The sequence below is a fragment of the Lissotriton vulgaris genome, chromosome 8 (genome assembly GCF_964263255.1).
Source record: "Lissotriton vulgaris chromosome 8, aLisVul1.2, whole genome shotgun sequence".
NCBI lineage: Eukaryota > Metazoa > Chordata > Amphibia > Caudata > Salamandridae > Lissotriton > Lissotriton vulgaris.
In genome coordinates this window covers 31,359,321-31,384,880 of record NC_141696.1, presented here as the reverse complement: position 1 = coordinate 31,384,880, position 25,560 = coordinate 31,359,321, and the positions used below count along the sequence as shown (strand labels likewise).

The window sequence follows — 25,560 nt, the reverse complement described above, 5'->3', positions numbered from 1 at the left end:
TAACTGTCTCCTGCAGAGGTGATATCTTGCTAAGATAGGGAGGGGTGAGCATGGGGGAAGGGTTATGTGCTACCATGTGATGAAAGGAGGTGAAGTCTGCATATGGAGCTTTGCATTTATCAATCAAAAGGGGGGTCGGAGCGATTAAGGGGCAAGTCAGCTTGTGAGGGTGCAATTGGTCAAACTGTGGAAGAAGGAGCATGGGGAAATAGATCAGAAAGTGTTCTGAGAAGTACGCAGATAAGTCCAGTGGGGTCAAATGGCTGTGTCGTAAGTGAACAGAGAAATGATTATACACTAGGATCATTCAAGTTACAATCGGTTGGGGACAGTAATGGGGTGTACAAAAGAACTGTTGGCTGAGATAACCAGAGATTCCCCGGTACATAGGTTGTGCCTCCAAGACCTTATGTCCTGCTGATATCTGAGACCTATATTTATTGGATGACATAATATACAAGGCTTGTAGTGTGTGGGTCTCCCAGTGCCTAATCCAGGCATTCATGTTCCATGCCTCTAGTGAATTTCAGGGGTCTTTGAATTATTATCCATATAGAGGCTAGCACACACATCCATGTGAGAATCAATTGTGGAAAAAGGTTCTCATAGAAATGGCCTCACATCAGGTCATCCCTGCCTATATTCTAATTCTTTAAAGTGCTGCTGGGCAATACAGACATATCCAGCACTCTTCGCGAAGGCAGGATATATTCTTTACTGGGTGCACAATTCACATTAGCAAACTGGTCTATTCTCAAGTTCCTCTATTTGAAAATCTTTCCAAATATTGATACAATTATTATTTCCGGGCATGCCCCTTTCAATTTAGAATCTGGATAACTGTTTTGCATATGTAAAGTACAGAGATATCCCTTTGGTCACTCTGTATTGAGAGAGTTGCACTTTTAAAACATTTGCTGGGAAAGATGGAAGTCATGATTTACTTCCATTTGGACACTTCAGAGCTCACAATTCTTTCTCAGTTGATTGTAGTGGTGGTATAGCATCCTAGATACCATAAATCCACATTCACAAAATCAAACAGTCTCAATCACCTTAAGAACAGGCATACTAAAGCACTGTGGAGGGGCAAGTTTGCTGCCATTGTCTGTTGACAGGATATATCTCAGGAAAAGGGAAAACATTCAAAGATGTAGCAAGAGAAAGGATAACATGTGATTAATGTAATTAATACCCCGCTAAAGTGCTGCCAGCCACACTTGGACATGGAGATGGAAGAGTCCATTGGATAACACAGAGGTATGGCATCATGGGTTAGGAAATCACTAGGCGGGCCAAAGTCAGGGAGTCTTTCCTGGAGGTGCCTTGGCAAGCTGTACAGAGTAAATCCAAGGAAAGCCAGCAAGAAAGGTTTATGAAGGGGAGTCGGTGACAGTGAAGCCCACTGGTCTCTCTGGGATGCAACAAGTGTCCAAGGTCCCTACAAATGAAACTTTACAGGTTGCAGTCATTGGCTGAGGCAGATGTATCACTCTGGGGTGGCCTTGTAAATATGGCTCCCGTTCATACATTACTCTGCGTGAAAGGAGCATTCCTTTGTATGGCTGTGGGTGTTCCCATGCAACACCCATGTATCCTGTTCCATATTTACAAGGTTTCCCAAACCTGGGAATGTGTCAGATTCTAAGGCCTCCCCAGGGGTGCAACCTTCTCCTTTTGTCCTCCTGCTTTCTGCAGCAAACAACAAAGGAGGAAAATATCATCAATGATTGTTTTTGTGCAGGAAAGTGTTCCTTACTACACAAAAACTATCATCCCTGCAATGCTGGCATCCTTGCACAGAGTAAGGCTCAGGCATGTGTAGTAAATGTAAATGTAAATGTAGGTGTATTTATATAGCGCAACCTGTCACCCAAAGGGCATCCTGGCGCTTGCTTAGGGAACCCGTCCTGGTATTCCCCTGTGAGAGGCCCCGGCAGGGAGACCACAGGGTGAAAGCCAGGCATCCCGCCGCAAGGGGCCGTCGTGGAGATTAAGCAAGCTATTGCCCAGAGTTGCAGAGTGAGACCCCATGAGTTGAGTAGGCACCGGAGCGAGAATTGTCGAGGCCGTGGAATTTTTGAGCCCGAGACCAGCCGAGGCGGGGAATCGAACCCTGGTCCACGGTCGATCCCAGCTTCCGGGTCTGCCGCCTCTAACCACTGAGCCACACTGCTGTAAATATGATGCATCCCTGCTCTTTTCTAATGATGCAGCTCAGCACAGCAAGATGGCTTGCAGCGCCATGCTGCATATTTTTCTAGTAATTATGCTGCAGAGTAAGATCCAGTGGCACACGTAGTTGTGTTGCCTTATTCTGCTTCAAAGAGGTGTTCCATAGCCGTTGAGATGGGTGTTCCCACGCAACACTCATGGATTTTGATGCATTCCAATATTTACAAGGATTTGTAAAACTGGGAAGGGGTCCAAAGCCTATGCCTCCAAGGGGTGCTGTAACAAGGAGAAACATTATTTCTCCTTTACTCCCTCTCTCTATGCGTGCTGTATTCTGCAGCACACATACAAGGAGGAAGAAGTAAAATGTCTCTATTGATGGAGAAAGGTTTCCCTTCCTGTACAAAAACAATAATTCCTGCAACGCACACATCTTTGCACCATGGTGCAAGGGTGCCTGCATTGGCGCAAGGCAGTCAGCTGTGCACCAGCACAGAGGAAACCACAGGGATGCGTCGCATCTTACAGAAACAATGCATTCCTCCCTTTTCTTTTGGCTGCAAGGCCGCACAGCAAAGTGACTTGCTGCGGTGCCCTGCGTCAAAAACTAGTAAATGATGCCCTAAACGTTTAATATTTGAAGACAATTTGTGTGCTATAACTGTGCTTAACAAGACTCATGGGGTGATGTTTGGAAGTCTAGTGGGCATTGCTATTATTATATAAGTGTAAAACAATCTTATTGAGGAAGCTGTGTGCTGTCTGGGTCCATTAGACTAATAGGACATGCCCTCTGTACCAGCCCAGGCTGCCTAAATTCCAGATGCAACATAATTGCTTATAGGGTCAAATTCAAGATGCAGTCTTTATGGTAAAACCCACCCTTACCTTATTTCTCCATAAGCTGGCATGTCCTGCAGGGGAGGCAATGCTCTTTGGTGGGTGGACTTTCTCAACCTGAGTATCAATATCTTACCACTAAAGTGATAAGCCCCATCAAGTCCTCTTAATGCGTGAGTGTGCTGATGACCCCATTGCACACAACAGAAAGGCCCCCCTGCAGCTTGGCACCTTTGGCTTTGCTGCCCTGTCATTAGCTATGTCCCTGGTGAGTGAGAAAAGTGGCAATGGGTAGGTGATGTGCTTGGCTGGAACGTGCTCCATACACATCTTAAAAATGTCGGCGAGCTCACGATTGACCGCACCTGCAGCAAATTGCCATCAGGCAACCAGGAAGAAGGAATCATGGAGGAAGAAAACACCTTCCCCTCAGTTCTGGATGTGTTCCTTCTTTCTTGAGCATATGTGGCTGCACAGTGGTGTAACGCAAATGCCCGGGCCTCCCAGCGGAAGCTGTATGGCCCCATTCTACCGCATATCTTACAGATATTCTGAAGCATTAGATGCTTGGGGCCCCTGAAGTGTGGCCTGTGCCACGTCCCTGGGGCTGCACACAGTGTTTGCTGCAATCATTCTGGATCTCCTGACACCCCACCATGCTCACCTGCGAGGACCCGTCAGACCACAGGATTGCCTCCGTATTGATGCTGATGCCTTCTTTTGCAGTCGGGTCTAAGAGGCCCACTTTCACAAGCTGGAACTCCTCATCCTCCAGTATCTGCACATTCAGGATGTCATAGGCTGCAGGCGCGTCTCCATTCACATCAAAGAATATATTGTCGCCTGTGCGAGTCTTGAAGTTGACCTTCTTTAGATAATGCAGGATCTAGAGTAGAAAAGATCAAAGCAAAACATTGCCATACCATTCAAAACGAAATTCTGCTGCAGCCATTCCCCTAGTAATGAACCTTCCACCACAAGGACTACCCATGAGCATAAACATGGGTTCATGCTCATGTAAAACTTCATTTGTTCACCTTCCACTACAAAACTGTGGTGGCTCAATCCCCTTTGGATCAAAGGGGATTGAGCCGAAAGTCTTTAAAAAACACAACTCAGAATAAATACAAACGGGAAGGTATGTTTGTCTATTCAGGTGTCCCTCTGGGTTGTGGCTTCGGACAGAGATGGATCCACCTAAAGATTAGGTAATTTAGGTCCAGATTTACTGTGAATTTGTGGCGGGTTGCGTCACTTTTGTGGCGCAGCCCAGATGTAAAATTATTTTTGGCGTTTTCTAAGCCATGCAAAGCCACTTTGTAAGGTTTAATAAATATAAATCACTATGCTTTGAGTAGGCATTACATAGGCACACCCACCCATGTATTCTGATGAAAACTCAGATTTACAAAAACTTGTGAACCTGGGTTCATGCCAAAATGGTTCTCTTCTACCCAACAGGGGTGTAAGGAGGGGAGATATCCTTATTTCTCCTTGTTACTTCCTCTATCCATGTGTGCTACATTGTGCATAAAGGAATATGACTGTCAAGATTGTTTTAACCCTTTCGACGCTGATGACGGAACCGCTCCGTCATCAGCTGCGGTGGCGCTGTGCTGATGACGGAGCGGTTCCGTCATGGCCCGCCCGCCGCTCATGCGCGGCGCGAATTCTGTGCCTGCGCTGAGCGTTCTATTGAGCGGGCGGGGCTATGACGGAACCGCTCCGTCACAAGCACAGCGCAACCGCGGCTGGTGACGGAGCGGTTCTGTCATCAGCATGTGGCCGCCGCGCGGCCGCCCCGGCCACTTAGCGCTGCGGCGGAATAGCCGCCGCAGCGATGTGGTTAATGCTGGAAGGGTGGATGCATTGACTCTAGACGGGAAACAGTGCTCCAGCCAAAGGAGACAGGAGAACTGTGCAATAACATTGTAAACATGGAGGGGCTTATTTACAAGCCCCTTGCGCTGCTGACGTGTCCTTGTTTTGAGGCACCGGCGGCACATTGTATTGTGCCTAGGACATTGGGTAATGTAAAGTACCAAAACCAAACTCTATAGAAATCTTTAGGGTACACAAAGTTCTGATTTACTGGGTGTGAACGATGATTACAGATTTGAAGCGAGGGCACCTGTAGGGGAGGGGGCTCTTTCCTTTATTTAGACATGCCTTTCAATGTCCTTCTAGGTCCTTCCATGGCTAAATGATGAAGGCTCTAAACAATGACAAGGCTAAATAAACATAGTTCTCAAAGTTCATTAGCCCCGATAAAGCCTTACTTAGGATTGCATGGATGCACGTGTTTGCTTATTTTTTTATTGTTTCTTTACATGTGATATCTTTAAATAAATTCACATTTTTTACCATTCTTCTGCCTGATGCTTGCCTTTTTAGAACCCCCTAAAGCAATTTTAAATAGAAAGTCCTTGTGGTTTCTGGTCCTGGTTTTTCATTAGACAGAGAGCATGCTTGATAACATGGAGCATAAAAATAGTATCTATAGTGCAAAATAAAACACATAAGTAAACATCTTAGATGTTTGATGCAAACAATATATCAGAATCAATTTTATACAAGTCAGTTATTTTAAAAAGTTCAGTAGCGCTGAATGTGTAGAAAAATGCAGAATGTTTGTAACTTTTCTATAATTACCACAGAAGTGCAAAACATAAGCATGTTGCCATACATATCATTTTCTGCTTGTCACCATATAACTACAAACACATAGCAGAATAATGTAGTGATCAAGTCCACACAGGTAGAGGTGGTTCAGAGAGGTTATTCAGGTTAGTTACAAGATCACAATCAGGATAATATCAGGACCCCACCAGGAGCAGCCAGCATGTTGCTCAGCCTCACCAACTGAGAGTATTTCACTTCCAACATTCCATGTTATGTCATTACACCAGGATTCCATTGGCAGGGCTAGATTACCCCCAGGTTCCTCCTGACCTCGTCCCATTCCTTAAAACATGGAGATGACCATCTCCACGACAGAAAAAAGAAAAGGAGCATGCTGGGATACCCTACCTGCTCCCTCCCACTGGGAGTACATAAGCGTTACCAGCCCAGCATGCAGCCTGTTCTTCTTTCTGTCTTCCGACAGAATGGATGTGGAGTTTTTGCTACCTCTTACCTGCGGTGGCTTCAGGGTCATCTCATCGGTCTGCTGGGCTATCCTCTCCGTACCTGAAGTCCTAATCTCTGTCACGTCGTGCTGCTGGGCTTCTCGACGTCCTGCTTCGCGTTCTCCTGGCCTGCCGGGCTTGCCGCCGGCCCTTTGTGGCTGTAGCGCTGGTTCTCCCGGTCCTCTTCTGGTTGCTGTGCGCGTCTCCCTGGGGCTTGGCCGGTTGTGGGATGCGCGCTGCTATGGGTGTTGGCGGGTCATGGGGGCTCTGCCGGGCTTTGCTCCTTGGATTCTGGCCTCCGTGGAGTTTGCTGTCCTGCCGTCACTCCCCGCCGTCTCCGGACGTTTGCCATGCTTGTCTAGGATTTTGGCATGTGACTGGCCGGCTCTCAGGATTCTGGATGGGATGTGCCATGCCACTGGGATGCGATCCCCTCATGCTGTGGGGCCTTTGCCTTGGCAGTTCCCATATGTTTGGGGCTGTCTCTTTACGATCTTCCTCCGGTTGGTGCCACTTGTTGCTCGGTGGTTCTGGTTCCTTCGGTGCTGTGGTCTCGGAGGTTTGGTCTGCTCTGCCTGGTGCTGATGTCCTGGAGGGCGCCTGGGCAGTGTATTGGGGGGCGGTGAGCTGTTGGGGCGCTCCTCCTGGCCTTCTGGTGAGTACCGCATAGCAGTCCCAGTTTCTTTCTTTTTTACTGTGTGTCTGGGTTTCCTGCTGTCTTTCTTTTACAGGTTTCTCCTGGGCCTGGTCCTTGGCTCCCTGCCTGAGGCCAGTGTGGATCTTGCTGTGGCCTCGGCAGGGTGGACTTCTCTGCCCGGCGCTGGTGTTCTGGTGGGCACCTGGACAGTCTGTTGGGGGTGGGGTGGTGTGCTGTTGAGGCCCCCTTCCTGCCCCCCTGGTGAGTACTGTGTAGTGGAAGTCCCTGTTTCTTTCCTGTTCACTGTCCTTGTGTACTGTGTGGCGATTAAGGCGGTGTATGGGCGGGTTGGCCTTGCTAGACATGGTTCCGTCTCTTGACCTGCTGTTGTCCGTGGCTGTTGCTGGTGGGAGTTGTTCTCTGGGCGTCTCCCTGCCGGATGAGTGGGGTGTGTGCTGTTTTCCTCAGTTTCCTCCGCTCATGTCCGGATGTCACTTGGTCTCCTGAGCTGCCTTCGCTCTTCTGCTGCTGGGGTTGCTGTTGGCGTGCTTGCAGCCTTGGTTTGCCTTCCCCATGCCTCCTCGGCTGTTTGTGTTCTGTTGGTCGGGCGGTGGGCTGGTGGTGCGTTCTGCTTGCCCCCTTGGAGTCCTTTGTCCTCCTCTTGGGTTACGACTTTGGAGGGGTTCTGGGGTGTTTCTCCTGTTGTGGGGGCTCCTGCATCGTTTGGGGTAGGCCCCCTCCTTTTGGATCTCTCAGGAGTTCTCCGGCCCGCTTTTCTTGCTGGGGGGGTCCCCTGTTGCTCGGGCCCCCCTGCTCTGTGTTTGTTCCGCCCCTGGTGGGGTGCGCTTGTGCCCTTGGAGTGGTGTGCATTCTCGCTTCCTGTCTGCGCCTGGTCCTCTGTGTTCTTTTGTGTTCCGGGGATACCTCTGTTTTCTCCTGTGTGCCGTTGGCGTGCCCCTTTGGTTGGCTTGCCCTTGCAACGTGGATTGGGCTTTCTTCCTGTTCCCCTGGCCTACGTGCTGTTTTGGGGGTTCGGGTTGGGCCTTGTCGGGCTCGTGTTCTGGCCCTCTCCTGCTGCTGTGGCTCCCTGTGCTTTCTGGTTCCGGGGATCTTGCTGGCTTTCATTGCTGTTTCCGTCTAGGGCTGGTCATTCGGGGGCTTCTTCCTTAAATTTGGGGTCCTCTGGCCTTCTGGTTCCCTCCTGTTGGTACTTGTGGCTGGTTGGCATCTGGCCAGTGGGGGTGGGTGTCTGTGTGACGTGTTGGCCTGTCCCCCTGGTGCTTGCTGCTTGGAGTTAGTCGATTGCCGCATGTGCTGTGCTCTGCGGCTGTGTTGCCCTGTGGCTTTGGCTTCTGGTCCTCCTGCTGCCTGGCCGTCCCTGGTGGGGTGTCTTCCTGCTGGGCTGTGGCACGCTTTATGCGGCCTGCTGCCCTTTGGTTCCTAGCGTTCCTGTGGGTTCAGCCCTGGTGCGTGCCTGTCGGGTTCCTGCGGTATCCGCTGCTGGTCGCATCTTGCTTCCTCCAGGGTGCTTTGCTTGGGCCCTGCTTGGGGCATCTGGCTTTCGGCGGGTTCCTGTGTCCTCCCCTTGTTTCCTTGTTGGGGGACTTTTGGGCCCTTCCTCTGTCCTGGTGGCACCTTGTCCTTGTTCGGCTGTTGGCTCCGGGCCGGGCTGGTTGTGGTCCTGGTAGGTCCTGTTGTTGTAGGTTTTGCTTCTCGCCTTCTGCCTGGTGGGGTTTGGTTTCCAGTTGTGGTTTCCTTCTTCCCTCTTGTTTCTCTGGATGGTGGGTTGCGCTTTGGGGCTTTGCTTCGCTTGCCGCTTTTGCCTCCGGTGGTGGCTGGGTTGTTGGCACCGGTGCCTTGGGTGGGCACTTGTTCTTCGTGTGCCTGGCTCCTGTGCGCCACCCTGTCTGCCAGTCCAGGCTGAGCTGTGCCCTTTCCCTGCTGGTGGGTTTTGGGTGTTGGTCTCCCCAGGTGTGTGGCCTCTCTGCGACTTCCTTTCTTCCCTTGGTTCCTGCCCTCCTGTTTGTTCGAGCAGGGTGTGTGCCTGTCTGGGTGGTGGCCTGCCTGCCTACCTACGGTTTTCGCTGTTGGGCGCTTCTTGCCCCCTTCTGATGCTTTTACTTGCCCCGTGCTCGGGGTGTTTACCTCCTGGTGGTGTCTCCCCCTGGTTTCCGGGGAGGGGGTGGGTTTGTTGTGCCCTTCCTCTGTGCTGGTGGGCCTTGGCCTTTTGGCCTTTTTGGTGGTGTTGTCTCGGGTTTCTTCTCGCCTGCTGCCCTGTTTCCCTCCGGTGGTGCCTGGGATTTGTTGGTCTTCCTTAGCTTTTGCTTTGGGTGGCCTCTTGTTCCTGGGTTGTTCGACTCTTATGCCCTGCCCTGTTGGCTGTGCCTTTTCCCTGCTTGTGGGGTTTGGGTGTCTGCCTCCCCTGGTGTGTGACTGTGTTTCTGCTTCCCGCCCCTCTCGCTTGCCTTGGGTTGGCTTTGCTTCGGGTGTGGGGCTTTGGGGGGCCTGTAGTTGGCCCTCTGCTCCCGCGCGGGCTGTTTTCGGCCTGTGCCGTTTGTTCTCTCGTTGGTGCTGGGGTGTTCCTTCCCGCTCCCTTGTTGAGTGGTGCGCCTTTGGCTTCTTTGAGCTCCTCTCCTTTGCTTTCAGTGCCAGGGTTTTTCCCGTGTGCTCTGGGGGCCGGGACTCTGCCTCTGTTGGTTTTGCCTTTCCGGTCCCTGTTTTGGCATCCCGTTCGCTTTGCGTTTGGGTCGCTAGTGCGCCTATTGGCTTGGTTGTGTTGAGCTTTGTGCTGTGGGGCTCTTCTTTGCTTTGGGTCCTTTTTTGGTCCCTGTTGGGGTTCTTTCCTTGCTGCTCCTTCTGGCTTTGTCGCAGTCGTGGGTTGGTCTTCGGTCCTTTCCGGGTCCGCTCCCTTCAGTTGGCTGTGGCGCTGGGTCCGTTCTGTGGGCTCTGGGCTTCCTCCCTCTGGTTCTCCTTTCTCTGGTTGGCTGTTGTGCCTTTCCAGTGCACCTTCCTGGTTGGGGGTTCCTTTTTGGCTCTCCTTCTGGGTCCTGGCGGTGCGGTGTTGTGTGCCTCCTGGCAGGCTAGCCTGCCTGTTCTGCGACTGGTTTCTTGGGGTTGGGCTGTGGGCCTTGTTGTTGGCCTTCTGCCTTTGGAGTTTTGCCTTCGTTGGTTCCGTGGTGTCTCCCTTTCTCCTCCTGGGGGTCGGTTCCTCCTTTGCGGGTTCTGGGGTTTTGATTTCCCTGGTACAGTGTGGGCCTTTGTTGTCTTTCTTGGTTGTGCCCTGGTTTTTGCCGGGTCTGTTTTTGGGTTGGGCTTTTTGCTCTCCATGACCTCTGTTGTGGAGGTTGCTGTTTTTTTGTCCAGATTGCCTCCTGGTTTGGTGGTTTGCTCCGGTCTTGGTCGTTTCTGGGGCGCCGGGATATTCTCCCGGTTGGTTGGCCTTTTGGGTGCTGCTGCTCTACGGAGTCTCTGCAGGGGTTGGCCTTTGGTCGGTCCTGCCCTGTGTTCTAGTTCCTCTGAGGTTCCCTGTTGCTGCCCTCTTTTCGGATCTGCTGGGGGCTTCCCCTGCTGTGTTGGGGTTGTGCCTCTGCTTTGTTCCTTCCTGTGCTTCGGCTCGTTCGCCCTGTGCGGGCTGTTCTTTTCTGCCCTTGTCCTTTGGGCTGGGTTGGACTGTTAGTCCCTGGTTGTTTGGCGGCCTGGTGGGGCCTGGGTCCGGGGGCTTCGCCCTTGGGGGTTTCTCGCTGGTTGGTTGCCCTTTCCTGGCTCCGTTCTCAGTTGGGGCGTGCGCCCTTCTCCTGGGATTCCTTTGGTCGTGGGGTGGGGGCTTGGTTTTGGCCCCTCTGCTTGCTCCCTTGTGGGCTTGGCTCTGCTTCTGTGCCTCCCTTCTGGCTTGCCTGGTTGGTGGTTCTTGTTTCCGTGGCAGTCCCCTTCTGGCTTTTTGGGTCTTGGTTCAGGCCTGTGGGTGCTGTTTTTTGGTCTGGTGCCCTTGTTGTTAGTGGGGTTCCGGAAGGCCTGGTTCTCTGCTTTGATATTCTCCATGTTTTAAGGTATGGGACGAGGTCAGGAGGGACCTGGGGGTAATGTCCTATTACTTACCGTTAATCTTCATTACTCCTGGTCTCGTTGACCTCATCCCATTCCTTACTTCTCCCCCTCCCTCCCTTGCGGCCGGCCTTCCTGTTGTTGGCTTGGTGTTTTCAGGCTGCATGCTGGGCTGGTACCGCTTATGTACTCCCAGTGGGAGGGATCAGGTAGGGTATCCCAGCATGCTCCTTTTCTTTTTTCTGTCGTGGAGATGGTCATCTCCATGTTTTAAGGAATGGGACGAGGTCAACGGGACCAGGAGTAATGAAGATTACCGGTAAGTAATAGGACAATAACATCAGAGTCAAGATACAACATATCCCCCTTTCTTCTCTATATAAAAAAACAATGAAGAAACAAGAAAAAACTGAGGAAATAAGAAACATGAAACCAATGAAAAAATGGGAGCAACAGGAAAGGATAAAAGAAGCAAGGAAGATACCAAGATATAAGAACCATCCCCCTTCTGTACACAAAAGAAAAAGAACAAAATAACATCATCAGAAAAAAGGAGAAAAAGAACCACAAATAAATGCCCCAAAACATACCCACTGGCCAGAACAGGAATGCAATGAGGCAGAGGAGGAATGAACCAACAACACTCGGGACTACAGGATGTGGAAAACACAGAGAAAGAAAACACAGGAGAAAAGCAAAGGAAATCTAGGAATCCACACTAGGCACCAGGAGAAAACATCACAAAAGAAACAAAAAAGAAGAAAGAATACAAGGAATATGAGGAAAAATAAAAGGATAATCCTCAGCCAAGTCAAACCCCATCATCAATACAAATTAACAAAATGTACTCTAAAGACAACAGTGCATATTAATATTGGAAAGTTCAATAAAATGAAAACATAACTAAATGTGAGGTTCATGGAGGACTATAACCCGAAAGCAAACCCTTAAAAGATAAGGCAAATCATCAGTAAAAGATGGGACTAAGACCCATAGGAACAATAGTCCTTGTAAAATTGACATTGTGAAAACAAAAAGAGGTTGAGCGAAGTCACCAAACAGATATGGGTAGGAACCCATAAAATAATGCAAAGAGGTTGAGCGATGTCAAGAAACAGATATGGATCGGGACCCATATAATAATGTGAAAAGGACTAAAACCCTCGCATAGCCCCCAGGAGGAAGACAAACAGATATGGGTAGGAACCCATACACTAATGCTAATTTGGATTTACAGCCTACTTTAGGGGAGACTTACAAGCAGTGCCCCTGGCATTATGCGATTGTACAGCCACAGCGATATTTGAATAATTGTAGATTTGCCGTGTTTGCCACAATATCCTTCATCTCCTGCATAATCTGCATATTTTAACAAAAAAAATTGGTCTCTAGCTCAAAAGGTTCAAAGATTAGTAAAAACATGGCAAGACTTGTTGCTGTGCAGCGGAAGGCCAAAGGTTGATTGGCCACATTTTTGCAGCTTATTGCTATATCGAATAGATGGGAGTCTACGTTTAGGGTAGCACCAGACTCTGAAGTAGCTGAATCAGAAAGGGATGGCAGTCAATTACTGTCAAACATTGTGGAAACCTCTCAGTAGATATTTGGTCTCTGAAGAATGTTGATAAGTTATAGCGTAGGGATTGAGTTGGCAAAATCAAAAGGTTTGCCAGGGTTTTTTTGTATCAATGACCTGAAGCTCTACTAGCTTTAAGAAGTTGTATATCGTCATATAGAGTGTTTTTATAAACTACTTTTGTTTCCTCATCATAATATTTTATACATAGTCTTTCCAAATTTCTACAGCACTTTCTGGACTATTGAAGGTTTTCTGAATACCTTGGGGCTGACGTTGTCTCGCTTTTAGTATTAATATCCCTTATGAGGGTACAGATGTCATCAAAGTGAGAGAAAGATAATTAGCTGAGTGCTTATTGAAAGCTGTGCTGAAGATGTTTGGATAAAATATCGGAAAAATTATATTGTGATACAAAAATATTGTGTCAAGAATATTGGGACATCGCGGGTTTTGCAATAAATTAAAATCTCCCCCCCAGATTATTGGCCCGGGCAGACCAGTTATTGCCTGTTTTACTTGTAGAATAACTTGAGGGTTGTCAAGAATTGGTGCATAAACTGTAGCAAGAATAACACTGACGTTATTTAATTTACCGTGTGCAACTGCCCATCTACCTCTAATGTCCGTGCAAGACCCTTCAAGATTAAACCCTACATGTCTCCCTATTAGTATGGAAACTCCTCTCTGAGCCATCCCAGCAGGGGCAGATATGTTATAGCCCACCCAGCTTTTGAAGAGTTTAGCTGACTCTGCATGGTCTTTATGATGGGTTTCTTGTAAATAGATGACATCTGGTGAAAGGTTTTTCAGCCAGCACTCAGTAGCATTCCTTTTACGAACATTATTCAATCCGTTAACGTTTAAAGAAATAAATTTCACCATATTATTTCATGTTCGAGATGTCGGGTGTGACCCTCAACTAATACGCTAGTGTGCAAATTTACAAAAATAGAGTCAACAGCAACAACACGTATAATCAATAAATTATATATATATATATATATAGCAGTCTAGACCCATAGCATAATAGGAGCGGATATTCACAGGAGTATTCGTAAAGAGACTGGATTTAAATGTGGAAATATGCAAGCAAACATATACGAGATGTTGAACGTGGCCCTCAGCCAATGTGCAAGTGTGCAAATCTGCAAATGAACAAAAAACTACAGCAGCAACAAATATAACCAATAGGTAATATAAGTGTATATAACAATATAGGCCGGTAGCATAATAGCAGCAAATATTCACAGAAATATTCCTAGAGAATCTGAGATTAGATGTGCAAATCTGCAAACGAGCATACTCGAGATGATAGGCGAGGCCCTCAGGAAGTGTGCAAATGTGCAAATCTATAAATATATAAACAACAACGACGTATATAACCGATAGGTGATACATAAAAATGTAATAGCAGCAGCAGATATTGATAGAAAAAAATCCAAATTGCAATGTACAAATGTGCAAACGAGCAGCAACTGTGCAAATATGCAATTAAACAGCAGGCTGATACAAATAGCAGAACAGACTTGAAGGATTAAGAGCCCTCTAGTGCAAAATAAGCAAATATACTCGGAGAAACTTGACAACGTATTATAATCCATACGGGCAAAAATGTCAAGTGCAATAATTATTTGTGCAAAATAAAAAATAAATAAAAAATAAAATAAAATAAAAAATGAAAAAGAATAACATTGCTCGTACTGTAATCATAGAAATGTAGAGAAACACAATGCATTTGAACTCTCGTTTTTCCCCTTGCAACACCTCCCTTCACCACCCCGGACTCCCCTCCTCCCCCCTCAGTTGGACGGATCCCCCCGTGTTCCACGTCCGTCCTTTCCTTCTGTTTCTTCTTGTTGGATGCCATTGCATTGCATCCTTTTTGTGCTTCCTGTTATGGGCAGCCCCCCCCATGACGATCAGAGCTGTTATACACTAAACTCTTGAATCTGTTAGGAGCATGATACAGCTGGAGATCTGCTGGGTTATCCTCCTAATCCTTCGAAGAAGGACTGGGCTTCGTGGACAATTGTAAAAATAAAGAACCTCCCTTTAGCCAGGACCTTGAGTTTTGACTGTTGCACAATCATAGCCTGGGCTCCCTTGCTTTTGAAAGAGTCTATCATTTTGACAAAGTCTCGACGTCTGTGGGCAGAAGCCGCTGACATATCCGAGAAAATTCGAAAATTGTTTATTCCTTCTGCATTGAATGATTTCTTGGAATATGCTGTGTTTAGAATTCTCTCCTTCACCCTAAAATCTGAAAAGTTAAGTAGAATTGTACGCGGATATTTCAAGTTATTGGGTTTATATGCCGGGACTCTGTGTGCCCTAGTGATAGTCAAGTCGCCTTGGAGCTCCGGTATGGCTGTTTTCAGGAGAGACTCCGACCACTTGACTACGTCCTTATCTTTGCCCCCCTCTGGTATGCCTACCAGGCGTAAATTTGATCTTCGATTGTAGTTTTCGAGGTCCTGCATTTTTTCCACTAACTGGGCTCTTTCCCTATTGGCCGCTGATAGATCTTTCTGCATTGTTGACAGTGAATCCTCCAGGGATGAGATCCGAGTCTCAGCCTCAATGATCTTTGAAGGAAGATTCCCAAAGCACTCTTCCATTTTTGTGAGCCTAGTGTGTAATTGCGCAATCTCCTGTGCCTGAGATTCTTTAAAATCTCTTAGTTCCTGAAGGATAGTTGCAAGCAGAAATTCAACAGAATTCGTTTTTGTGGTGTTAGGAAGGGAGAGTAGGTCATCCTCTTTTGATATTTGCGATGACCGCAGGCTTAGCTCTTGGCTTAACTCTTGGCTGGCGGTTTTCATGATCAGCTCGGGGCTTTGGCTGGTATCCAGAGCCGATGTTGTAAGTGCTAGGGGAGCCGCAGATATGATTTCCTCGGAGTGCTCGGGATGCTCCAACTCCTTATCTACCCCCTTTGATGGACTTGTCTCGGGCATCTCAGGCATTGTGGAGTTGTTTAGTACCCCTTCAGTGCTTTGAGCCTTTTGTCCCGGGGCATCTTTTTTCCCCTCCCACTTTGGCCCACCCCGCATCGGGGTACTTGAGAGCTGTCCCTGTTGCCCCTGTTGGAGAAGGGGTTTTGAGAAAAGAGGATATTGTTTTAACTGGCTCCCAGTGCCTTGTGGTGTGGATGGTTTGTTGACTGCAGCGCCCCTCAAGGTCATCTTAGCACATACGGTTTTCTCCTCCGTCTCCAGATCGTCCTTTTTGCCTTTCACTGTACTTTTCCCAGCAGCGACTGTCAAGCTTGGCTCCTTTGAATGGTCGGCGGTCCTGAGTCCCCGTATCTCCACCTGTCTCCACCTCCACCTCTACCTCCACCTCGGCCTCATTGACTTCGATATCCTCGCTATCCTCAGTCTCATTCTCCTCTCTTAGTACTTCGTATTTATTTCTGTCTGAATGCATCTCAGCAGTCTTCTGCCTTAGGGCGTTCTTTTGTTGATTTTTCCGTCTGCTTTCTTTTACCCCTTTATCAGCAGGCAGGGTCTTGTTAATTGATTTCAGCAGATCAAGGTCCTGCTTAGCCTGCTTAGCCTGCTTACCCCTCGCTCTTACTGACATAATCAGGCGGGGGCCGCTATGCCCTTCCTCCCTTTTTATGGTTGTTGATGAAAATAGGGGTATAAATGGCAGTCAGGGACAGGACAGGTCGGTTCAAATCACCATCAGCCTCTCGGTGAAAAAGACCCCCTGCTTGAGGCTGGATCCCGGGAGAGCTTCAGTGTCAATGAAAAGTGCAGAGAGGGAGATGAGAGGGGCAAATAACAACCACGGCAACACAGGACAAACCAGCAGCCAGCTGCACGCAGAACTGCAGAGCAGCAAAGGTTGGAGGTCTGGAGGTCAGAGGGCAGAGGTCGAGCACAGAAAAGCTGCAGAGACTGGTAAATAGGGGCTGCAGAACGAAGCAAGAGCAAGACGGAGAAATCCTCCAGATGCCAGATACAGACACTAAGAGTCAAGAAAAATGAGACAGGGCAAGGCCCACGATACCTCTCCGGTGTACATCAATCACCACCTGTCTTGTCTTGTCTGCCGAGAATTCAATCTCAAGACCGAAGCTGGCTCGGAGCAGGGACAGGGCCGTTAATCACCGGGCTCCGTCAGAACCATCAAACTTTTAGGTGCAGAATGACTAATTCTCTGCGTTTCTCGGCGTCTCTCAGCGTCTCAGCGTCTCGGCACCACCATCACCTCCGAGGGCGGGGCTACAGCACAACAGGAAGCACAGCGGCGGCGTGCGTGGATCACGTCAGCCGCTCCATTCTTCCTCGAGTACCTTCTACTTTATTGCAAAACCCGCGATTGGACTCGACTAAGAAAGATCGTCGTCAGAATAAACCCCAAGTTGTCTTAGCAGTCCAAAGTTGTAAAATAGATCTTGATCTTATTGACCATTGGCGAAAGTTAAATCCTATCAAGCACGAGTACTCATGCCACTCAGCAAAATACAATTCAGCGTCAAGGTTAGATTTTTTTCTGTCATCCCATGATTTAGTATTATACAATTATGCCCATCTACCTAATGCTTTCTCAGACCATGCAGCTCTTTGTATGGAGGTCAATCTGGGGAATCATGAAACTAGATCTAAAAGTAGATGGTTTTTTAATAAACTCAATCTTCTTGATCAACAATGGTGCACAGATATTGATGAAAGGATTGAGCAATTTTTTATACAGAATAGAGGTTCAGCCCCATTAAATATAATCTGGGATGCTTTTAAATCAGCTCTTCGTGGAATAATTACATCTAAAGAAATCCCTAAGTTGAGGGCAAAAAGGGAGGAAAAAATCAAACTCCAAACTGAACTCTCACAGGCAGCCCAAGAGCATTTTAGGGTCAGATCTAAAATCTCTGGTCACAAACTTAACATGGCAAAATGCAAAATGAAGAACTTTTATTATGAATTAGGCGAGACAAATAGCAACCTATATGCACAAAAAATATATGAAGAGAGTGAATATACAGGAAAGCTTCTGGCCTGGCAATCTAAAGAAAAGCAGGTTCACAATAGAATAGATCAGCTATTAGATCCTATTACTAAAATACAAGTTAAGACCACCACCTCTATTGGCGATCTGTTTTCAAAACACTATGAAGGAATTTATCAAGTATCTGAAGGGGCTACATCTGACTCTACCTTGGAATTTTTTTTAGAACAACTTGAAATACCTAAATTAGATCCTGAGGGCATTAATTATCTTACTCAAGACTTCACATTATTGGAATTAGAGGAAGTGATAGAGTCTTTCCCCAACGGCAAGGCCAACGGTGAGGATGGCCTTCCCATCGAATTTTTTAAAAGATTTGAGGGAACACTACGCAAAGAACTTCTGAAATTAGGTAATAACTTACTCCAAGGTGGTCCCCCACCGGATTCCTTCCATATAGCGGTGGTGGTCAGTATTTTAAAAAAGGGCAAGAACAAGGAAAATATAAATTCATACCGCCCGATTAGCCTTCTGAATACAGATTATAAAATTTTTACAAAACTTTTAGCAAACCGATTAAACAAAATAATAGGATCCCTGGTAGCTCATGACCAGTGCGGTTTCATCGCAGGCAGACATCTTCATTCCAACACTACATTTTTATTGGAGGCACTAGATTATTTTAAAACTAATAAGGTGAAGGCTCAAATTTGGTTTTTAGATGCGGAGAAAGCCTTCGATCTAGTCTCTTGGGATTGCCTGTTTGCAATTTTACGTAGTTTTAATTTCCCGAATGTTTTTATTCTTCTCTTACGACAATTGTATGTGAATTCTAGGGCACAAATTATCATTAATAATACAAATATTGGGTCCTGTAACGTCACTAGAGGTACGCGACAGGGATGTCCCCTGTCGCCAATTTTATTTGCATTATTTATCGAACCTCTTGCAATCGCCATCAGGAATATTAAAGCTGACACAGCCCCAATATTACGAATGACAAATATAAAACTGTATGCAGATGATATTGCCCTTTTTATAGATTCTAAACCCTCTAGTCAACAGAGGATTTTAAAAATCTTCTCTGATTTTCAAAAGCTGGGGGGTTATAAAATTAATGTAAACAAAACGGAAATTATTCTGGTGAACTGCACTATAGACACTTTAGCTCCGGAATTCAGGCGGATATATAACACAAATCCCAAAAGATATCTTGGAATATTTGTATCAGATAGCCTAGACGACCTTTTTGCACTAAATTTTTTACCTTTATTAAAAAAGGTGGGCTCACTTTTAGACCGGTGGAATTTGTTACCCCTGTCTATTATAGGACGGGCATCGCTAATTCGTATGTCGGTATTACCCCTCTTTAATTTCCTTTTTTGTGCAATTCCCTGCGCAATCCAGGCCTCTTATTTTAAAAAAGTAGAAGCGCTGATTTCCTCTTTCCTATGGGCAAAAAAATCTCCCAGACTTGCACTGAGCACTTTGTATCAATCATCTACACAAGGAGGGTTGTCCCTCCCAAATATTAGAGAATATTATTTTGCGTCTTTTGCACATTATAGTCACAGGTTTTCTGTTTTAGATTTTCACGAGACGGATGATTTTTTTATCAAAAGGATGCTGCTGGAATTGAAAATTTATGACCCAGTAAGAATCACTAAAGATCCCAAAAAAGTACGCTATAAATCCCTGCAGTGGATCTTTAAGGTGAAAACTCAGTTTTTTAAGTTCTATGGATTACCTAATTTTAGCAGCAAGACAAATGTAATAAATTTTAGCTTAGGAGACGCTGGATGTATGGACAAATATATATTAACTATTTGGAAGGAGAATGGCTTCGAGAAAATTGAAGACTTCCTCTTGGGTAACAGATGGAAATCCTGGGATGAAATCAATAGTCAGTTAATCCATTCGCACTGCATGCTGAACTGGTCCTTCTTCAGGGTAAATCCAAAATTTAGAGAACTCACTATAGGAAATCTATTTGTGAAAGAAAATATTTCCACTATCCTTAACAACAAAACACAAAAGAAAATGAGTATTTGGATTAAAACACTAAGAGAAGGTAAAGATCAGGACCTCTACAAAAAGATTACTGAAAGATGGAAAAAGAAGGAAGATATTACAATTAATCAACAGGTATGGGACAAAATAAATAAGTTTAATAAAACCATTTTTCGAGGAGCAAATTTTAAACGTATGCAATTCTTTAACAAATGGTTGATATATAGAACTCCGTCCTTTTTGCATAATATCTTCCCCCAAATAGCTGACAAATGTTTCCGATGTGAAGGAAAAGGCACGTGGAAACACATTGTTTGGGAATGCCCCAAAATCCAGGTATTATGGAAGGAAATAGAAAAATATCTCTCAATTGTCCTTAAAACTAATATTGTCCTGGATGAATTAACTCCCGTCCTAGGTTGCTCTTGTATTCACACCCAACACGATGAGTCCCTTTTTATAGCTTCTTTAATAGCTAAATCCCTTATATTACAGTCCTGGAAAACAGACCTTGTCCCATCTTTTCAAGCATGGAAGATAAAATTACACCGAATCCAGGATAGGGAAAGAAAATATGCTTTAAGATCAGGGGCTCTGAAAAAATATGATACATTTTGGAGTGGGTTTGATCCTTAAATTTGCCTTGCTCCTATTCAATCGGATTTAAAATTGGTTTATTGAGTTCGTTATGCATATGCACGATGCACTTTACAAATCTAGCTATGAAAAATTAATGGAGAAATCCCACAGGGAGTTTAAAGTTCCTATATTATCTTAATTCTAAAGACATTGTCTGATTATTAGTGAAAGTCTGTTGCCTGTTTGCTTTTACACAATTTTGCACTCTATAATTTAAATGTTATAACTAAAAACTGTATGGTTGTTTTCAAGATTTTTTTTTTCTTCTAGACTGTATTAATTGGATTTCAAATATGTTATGTCTCCTGTACTGTACTGTATTGTTATATATGAACTCTCAATAAAAAAAACAATAATAAAAAAAAAAAGAATATTGGGACATCAAAAATATTGTGTACAGGAATATCAAAGTTAAAAATAAAATGTTTTTGTTTTTGTTTTTAATAGTGTAAAAAATGTTGATGTATAAAATATTCTATGCATTATCATTTGTAAGTGTTAAGTAGTATATCATGTATTGTAGTTTGTTTGATTGTATGTGTTTATAATTTATCTTATTTGTGTTTATAGTAGATTTCTTTTACCTATGCATTTGTTAAAAATTGTATTGTTAGTTCTATTATTATACATAAATATTCATTATTGCCTATGTTCTTAATAGCAGGAAATTGGGTTTTTAGGGCATAAGGGTGGGGAGATTTATAAAAATCATGGTGCTTCAAATTTAAATTGTCAATAAATAATTTTAAAGATATGCAACTTAATGATTTAGAATGTTTTAATTAATTTTATATTATTAATATTTTTAATATATGTATGTAGGATATTTATTGATGGGATTACATACTTTATATATAAGACAAAATGTAATATTATAAAACATTAAATACATATATAATACTGTTAATTGAATTGAATGTTTTGGCATATTTTATGTTAAAATGTTACATTTTCTCTTTAAACATATTTACAATTGCATAATGTTTTCCTTTTTTAAATGCTTTAAAATATATGATGTATATACATATTTTTTTATATGTTTGTATTTTTGTGTTATGAAATAATTTTTATGTTATGTTTAAAGTTTATAAATGGAAGTGTATTTTGCAACAATATTAATTTTTAATAGTAAATAAAATAGTAATTTTATAAATTAAAATATAAATATGTATTTCAAGGATTTAACCTTTAGATTAGTGTGTTTTAGATAACATTTTAGTCAATTTTATAAAAAATATGAAATATTTATTGTGTAAGTAATATTTATAATGAGATATGTAAAATCAGTCTTTTGTAGATGGATAGTAAATGTCACTCCTTTAGGGCCTGTTTACAACCTTGGCAATGTGGCGCTGGGTCTGCCTCGCTGCCCCATGGCTAAAGCTTTGGTTAGGCAGCCCACCAAATTAGGAGCTTCCTACTGTTTGGCAAGCTTTTTTGGGCGTTCCCACAGCGGTGCCTCTATAAACGTGCACCACAATGGGAACACCAAAAACAGTTACAGCACAACATGGGCTGAAAAGTCGAAGTCTTACCTGTAGGGCCCCTTTTGTTTCCTCTCTGCCAGTGTTTTCTTGGAGGAGGTACCACCATGAAAACACTTGCGGAGAGGAAACGCCAAACGGGTATGCGACGTTTACAAAGCAAGCGTTACAACGCCGTACCATTACGACGCGGTCATAACAACGAAAGTTGTTACAATGAATTGCGCTGGGTGGCGCTCAAGGATAGTAAATCAGTTAATATACTATCCCAACACCTTCCCTACTATCCACGGGGACTGGTGTTGGAATAGTAAATTCCATTTTTTTAATTTACGCCCCCCCCCAACGCAAGTCGTTGTAACGACTTGCGTTGTTACAACCGCGTTGTAATGGAACGCGTTGTAAAAGTGTGCGTGGTAATGACGTACATCCCTCCAAACGTGCTTGGTGGGATCACGGGGTCCCACCAAGCATATGGATGCTTCCACACCTTCAGGGAACTGTGGTTCCCTGGCAGGTATGGCAGGGCTGTGGCGGTCTGACCACACTACACGAAGAGGGTGGTCAGGACACTACCACAGGACTACAAGTCCGGCACTCTATGGACAGCCAGACTCATAATCGGGGCCTTAGTGTTCAACACCTTCCCCTCATATGGTAATATTGGAGTGTCACCCCTTTAGTGTCCAACACACATTTTTCTATTTTTATTTGTTTCCAATTTTCAATTATTCCATCAATTCTTTACAATTTGAATCATATATACTTCATGTAAAAATTAAAAATACATTAAAGTTTAGCAAAAATCTTTTTTACAATTTTTCATAATTTTTATAACATTGTTTGATATGTTTTACATGTTTAATAATTGTTTACAATTTTCATATATGTTTAACATTGGCCTCATAACAATGTTGGGCAGAAACTTTCTGTCCCACTCCTTGTCAGATTCGGTTCTGACCGACTCGCAATCTGCGGTTCGGCACGACGGAGAACATGCCCTCCTAACATCATTCGGAAGGACTCCCATTGACTTCAATGAGAACCGGGTTCCGGCCAACAACACAGGCTCCAATGGGAAAAATGGTACCTGTGAAAAACCTTGCATCCTGTGGCGGGTATTCCATGGTGACTATATATCAAACAGGAAGGGAAGTGGATTACGTCAAGATCCAAGGGCTCAAATTACCATTCAAGAGGATTTAAGAATGGAAGGTCCAGCAACAGTCAGAGCCCAAAGGACAATATCTAGCAAAGAAAGACTCGGTTGTTCCTAAAGACTAGAAGGTAGGGGAAGGTAAAAGGACGGTCACAGGAAGGGAAAGGTAGTGGTCGGTGGAGGGCTACCCTGGGTATCCAATATGTTGGTAATAATGGCCTCACACACCCTTGCGAGTGTCATGCTTCATCATTGGCGTATGCTCCTCGTTGGGCAGGCGGTGCAATGCCCAACGGCCTCACCTCAAGATGGGCTCTTTGGAGGAGATCTTTTTACCAACTGCCTATGGGTGAAGTGCGGGTGAGGGGCCAGAAGGGAACGGATAGTGTAAATATGTGAGTTAAAATGTGGCACAAGGTACCGGAGATCAATTTATTCTGGTAGTCCCCTGCCACAAGTAAAAACAGTGGGTAGCCTATGATCGCTGGGAGCTAGGATTCCACATCACAATCGAGGACTACAATACATATTGTGAGGTCAACATTTTTCTCGCCTATGCACACTGGCTGCGATTCTTCAGGACCTAGTGGTTACATCTATCTCTATTTAAGACATGACCTAGTTAGTGTCAGTTTAAAATAGTTGTACTACCTGTATGGGACAGCTCTTGCCTGGGGAGACAAAAGAGATCATTACCATGGTTTATGACAACAACCTTATAGTGACCGTGAACACGCTGTGCTGTGGTGGGTGCAGTGACATGAAGATAGTGACATACCAGTGATAAATTGGTGACCAGTATGTATTGACTCTATATCACACTGCTACATTACACCACACTACTTGGGGGCAAAAGTGCTACCCATAGAAGTTCCCTGGGTTTGGTGCTAATGTTGCCCCTTGAACTCAAAGAAATTTTCTGTCAGGGCAAGGTTCGCACACTCCATAATAAAGGAGGGTGGTGTGGGCGAGGTCCATTCTTCAGTATTAAGTATTCCCTCAATCACCCCGAGTGTGGCCCTCTGTGGGATGTTTGTGTAGAGGGCCTCCACATCAAGGGTTATCAAAAAGTCAATTTGAACGTTTTCTTGCAGGTTGTCAAGGAGACAGAGAACGTCCTTAGTGTCTTGGACATAGGACGGGATTCTTTTCACTAGGGGTTGTAACCACGCCCCCAACAAATCACTCAATTAGATTCCAACCCGAGGACCCGGTACCACCCGGATCCCGGTAGAGTTGGGTGGGCATACCAGACGCTGACCAAGGCAGCAAGAAGTAAGTGATCCCCCCCGCCACCCTCCCCTTGCAACCCCTGTGCTCATTGAAACGCCACTGTAATTATCGCGCTTTAGTAACCAAGCGCGTAATAACTGCGACCTGTGAAATGCCAAAATGCCCTGACCGACGTGTGAGAGCGCGCCCGGCAGCTCGCGACCTTTTTAAACGCTGCAGATTAACGAGGGTTCCACCTCTTGATCCCTGTTAACTTAATGTCCACTCGCTGAACACTTCCGTTGTTTCCCTGACAAAGGTCAGCTACATGCTGAGATGCACTGATCGGTGTACTAGAGCGCGCCCGACAACCCACACTACTATAGAATGACAACGCTTGCGATCATTCTGATGCAGCATAGTTACGGGGGCTTCACCTCTCTAACCCCGTGTTGATACATTGCATACTCTCGAGGTACCTCTTGTTTCTACCCGCACTGTGGCACTTCCCCGAGAGGGGGTTATCAGATAACACCAATTTAGAACGTGCAAGTCATGAGATAATAATCAACCCGACTCTTCCCCGTATATGTCACTACTACTTTTACCAAGTGGTCCTTGGGACATTGAGAGAGCCAAACTCGATGGGTGGAGAGGAGGAGCTATAATAAGCAAACATCCACACAGGCGCGATCAGTACATGAATGTAGCACCAAAGGGTCCATTAGAACCCATACCGCTCTAAACACAGATATTTAAAGAAGGGGATGCACAAGGCAACCCACCATAATACAGCAGTTATAATGCTAAACCTAATCCTGTTGTGTGTGTGAAAGACCTCACACCAAAATAACTATCCTATAGGTAACTGAGATAGTGAACCGTATGCAGTAATCTTATAGTGTTACTTGATTGCAGCTGACCATTATAATTTTCCCTCTCCCCTCCCAGCACCAAGAGGCGACTGTGTGATATGCAAATTAATAAAAGCGACACATATAGATTTCTGTTGTGTTTGTTGTTCCCCCTTTTAGCCTTAAACCCCTATGGTTCTTTCCCCTTGATGTAAAACCTACCGGGTGCTGTTGACACCAAGACACTTTGACCTTTAGGTGAGTAAACACGTTACCCTTGCTACAGGTTCTGGACGGAAGTCTTTCAGTAATTGCTGCTGTTTTTAAACTTAACTTTACCTTTGATTTTAATTTAGTAGTGTGGTGTAATGTAGCAGTGTGATATAGAGTCAATACATACTGGTCACCAATTTATCACTGGTATGTCACTATCTTTATGTCACTGCACCCACCACAGCACAGCGTGTTCACGGTCACTATAAGGTTGTTGTCACTAAACCATGGTAATGATCTCTTTTGTCTCCCCAGGCAAGAGCTGTCCCATACAGGTAGTACAACTATTTTAAACTGACACTAACTAGGTCATGTCTTAAATAGAGATAGATGTAAACACTAGGTCCTGAAGAATCGCAGCCAGTGTGCATAGGCGAGAAACATGTTGACCTCACGATATGTATTGTAGTCCTGGATTGTGATGTGGAATCCTAGCTTCCAGCGATCATAGGCTACCCACTGTTTTTACTTGTGGCAGGGGACCACCAGAATAAATTGATCTCCGGTACCTTGTGCCACATTTTAACCTACATATTTACACTATCCGTTCCCTTCTGGCCCCTCACCCGCACT

The 25,560-nt window shown here is 45.2% G+C and overlaps 1 protein-coding gene across 1 annotated transcript in view; it reads right to left on the bottom strand.

Annotated features, from left to right (window-relative positions):
- Positions 1-25,560, bottom strand: part of LOC147693308 (extracellular calcium-sensing receptor-like) — a 76,622-nt gene that overhangs the window by 30,023 nt on the left and 21,039 nt on the right. The window contains exon 2 of the mRNA XM_086935919.1: positions 3,680-3,901. Within this exon, the coding sequence (XP_086792045.1) occupies positions 3,680-3,901 (222 nt within the window). The remainder of the gene's footprint in view (positions 1-3,679; positions 3,902-25,560) is intronic.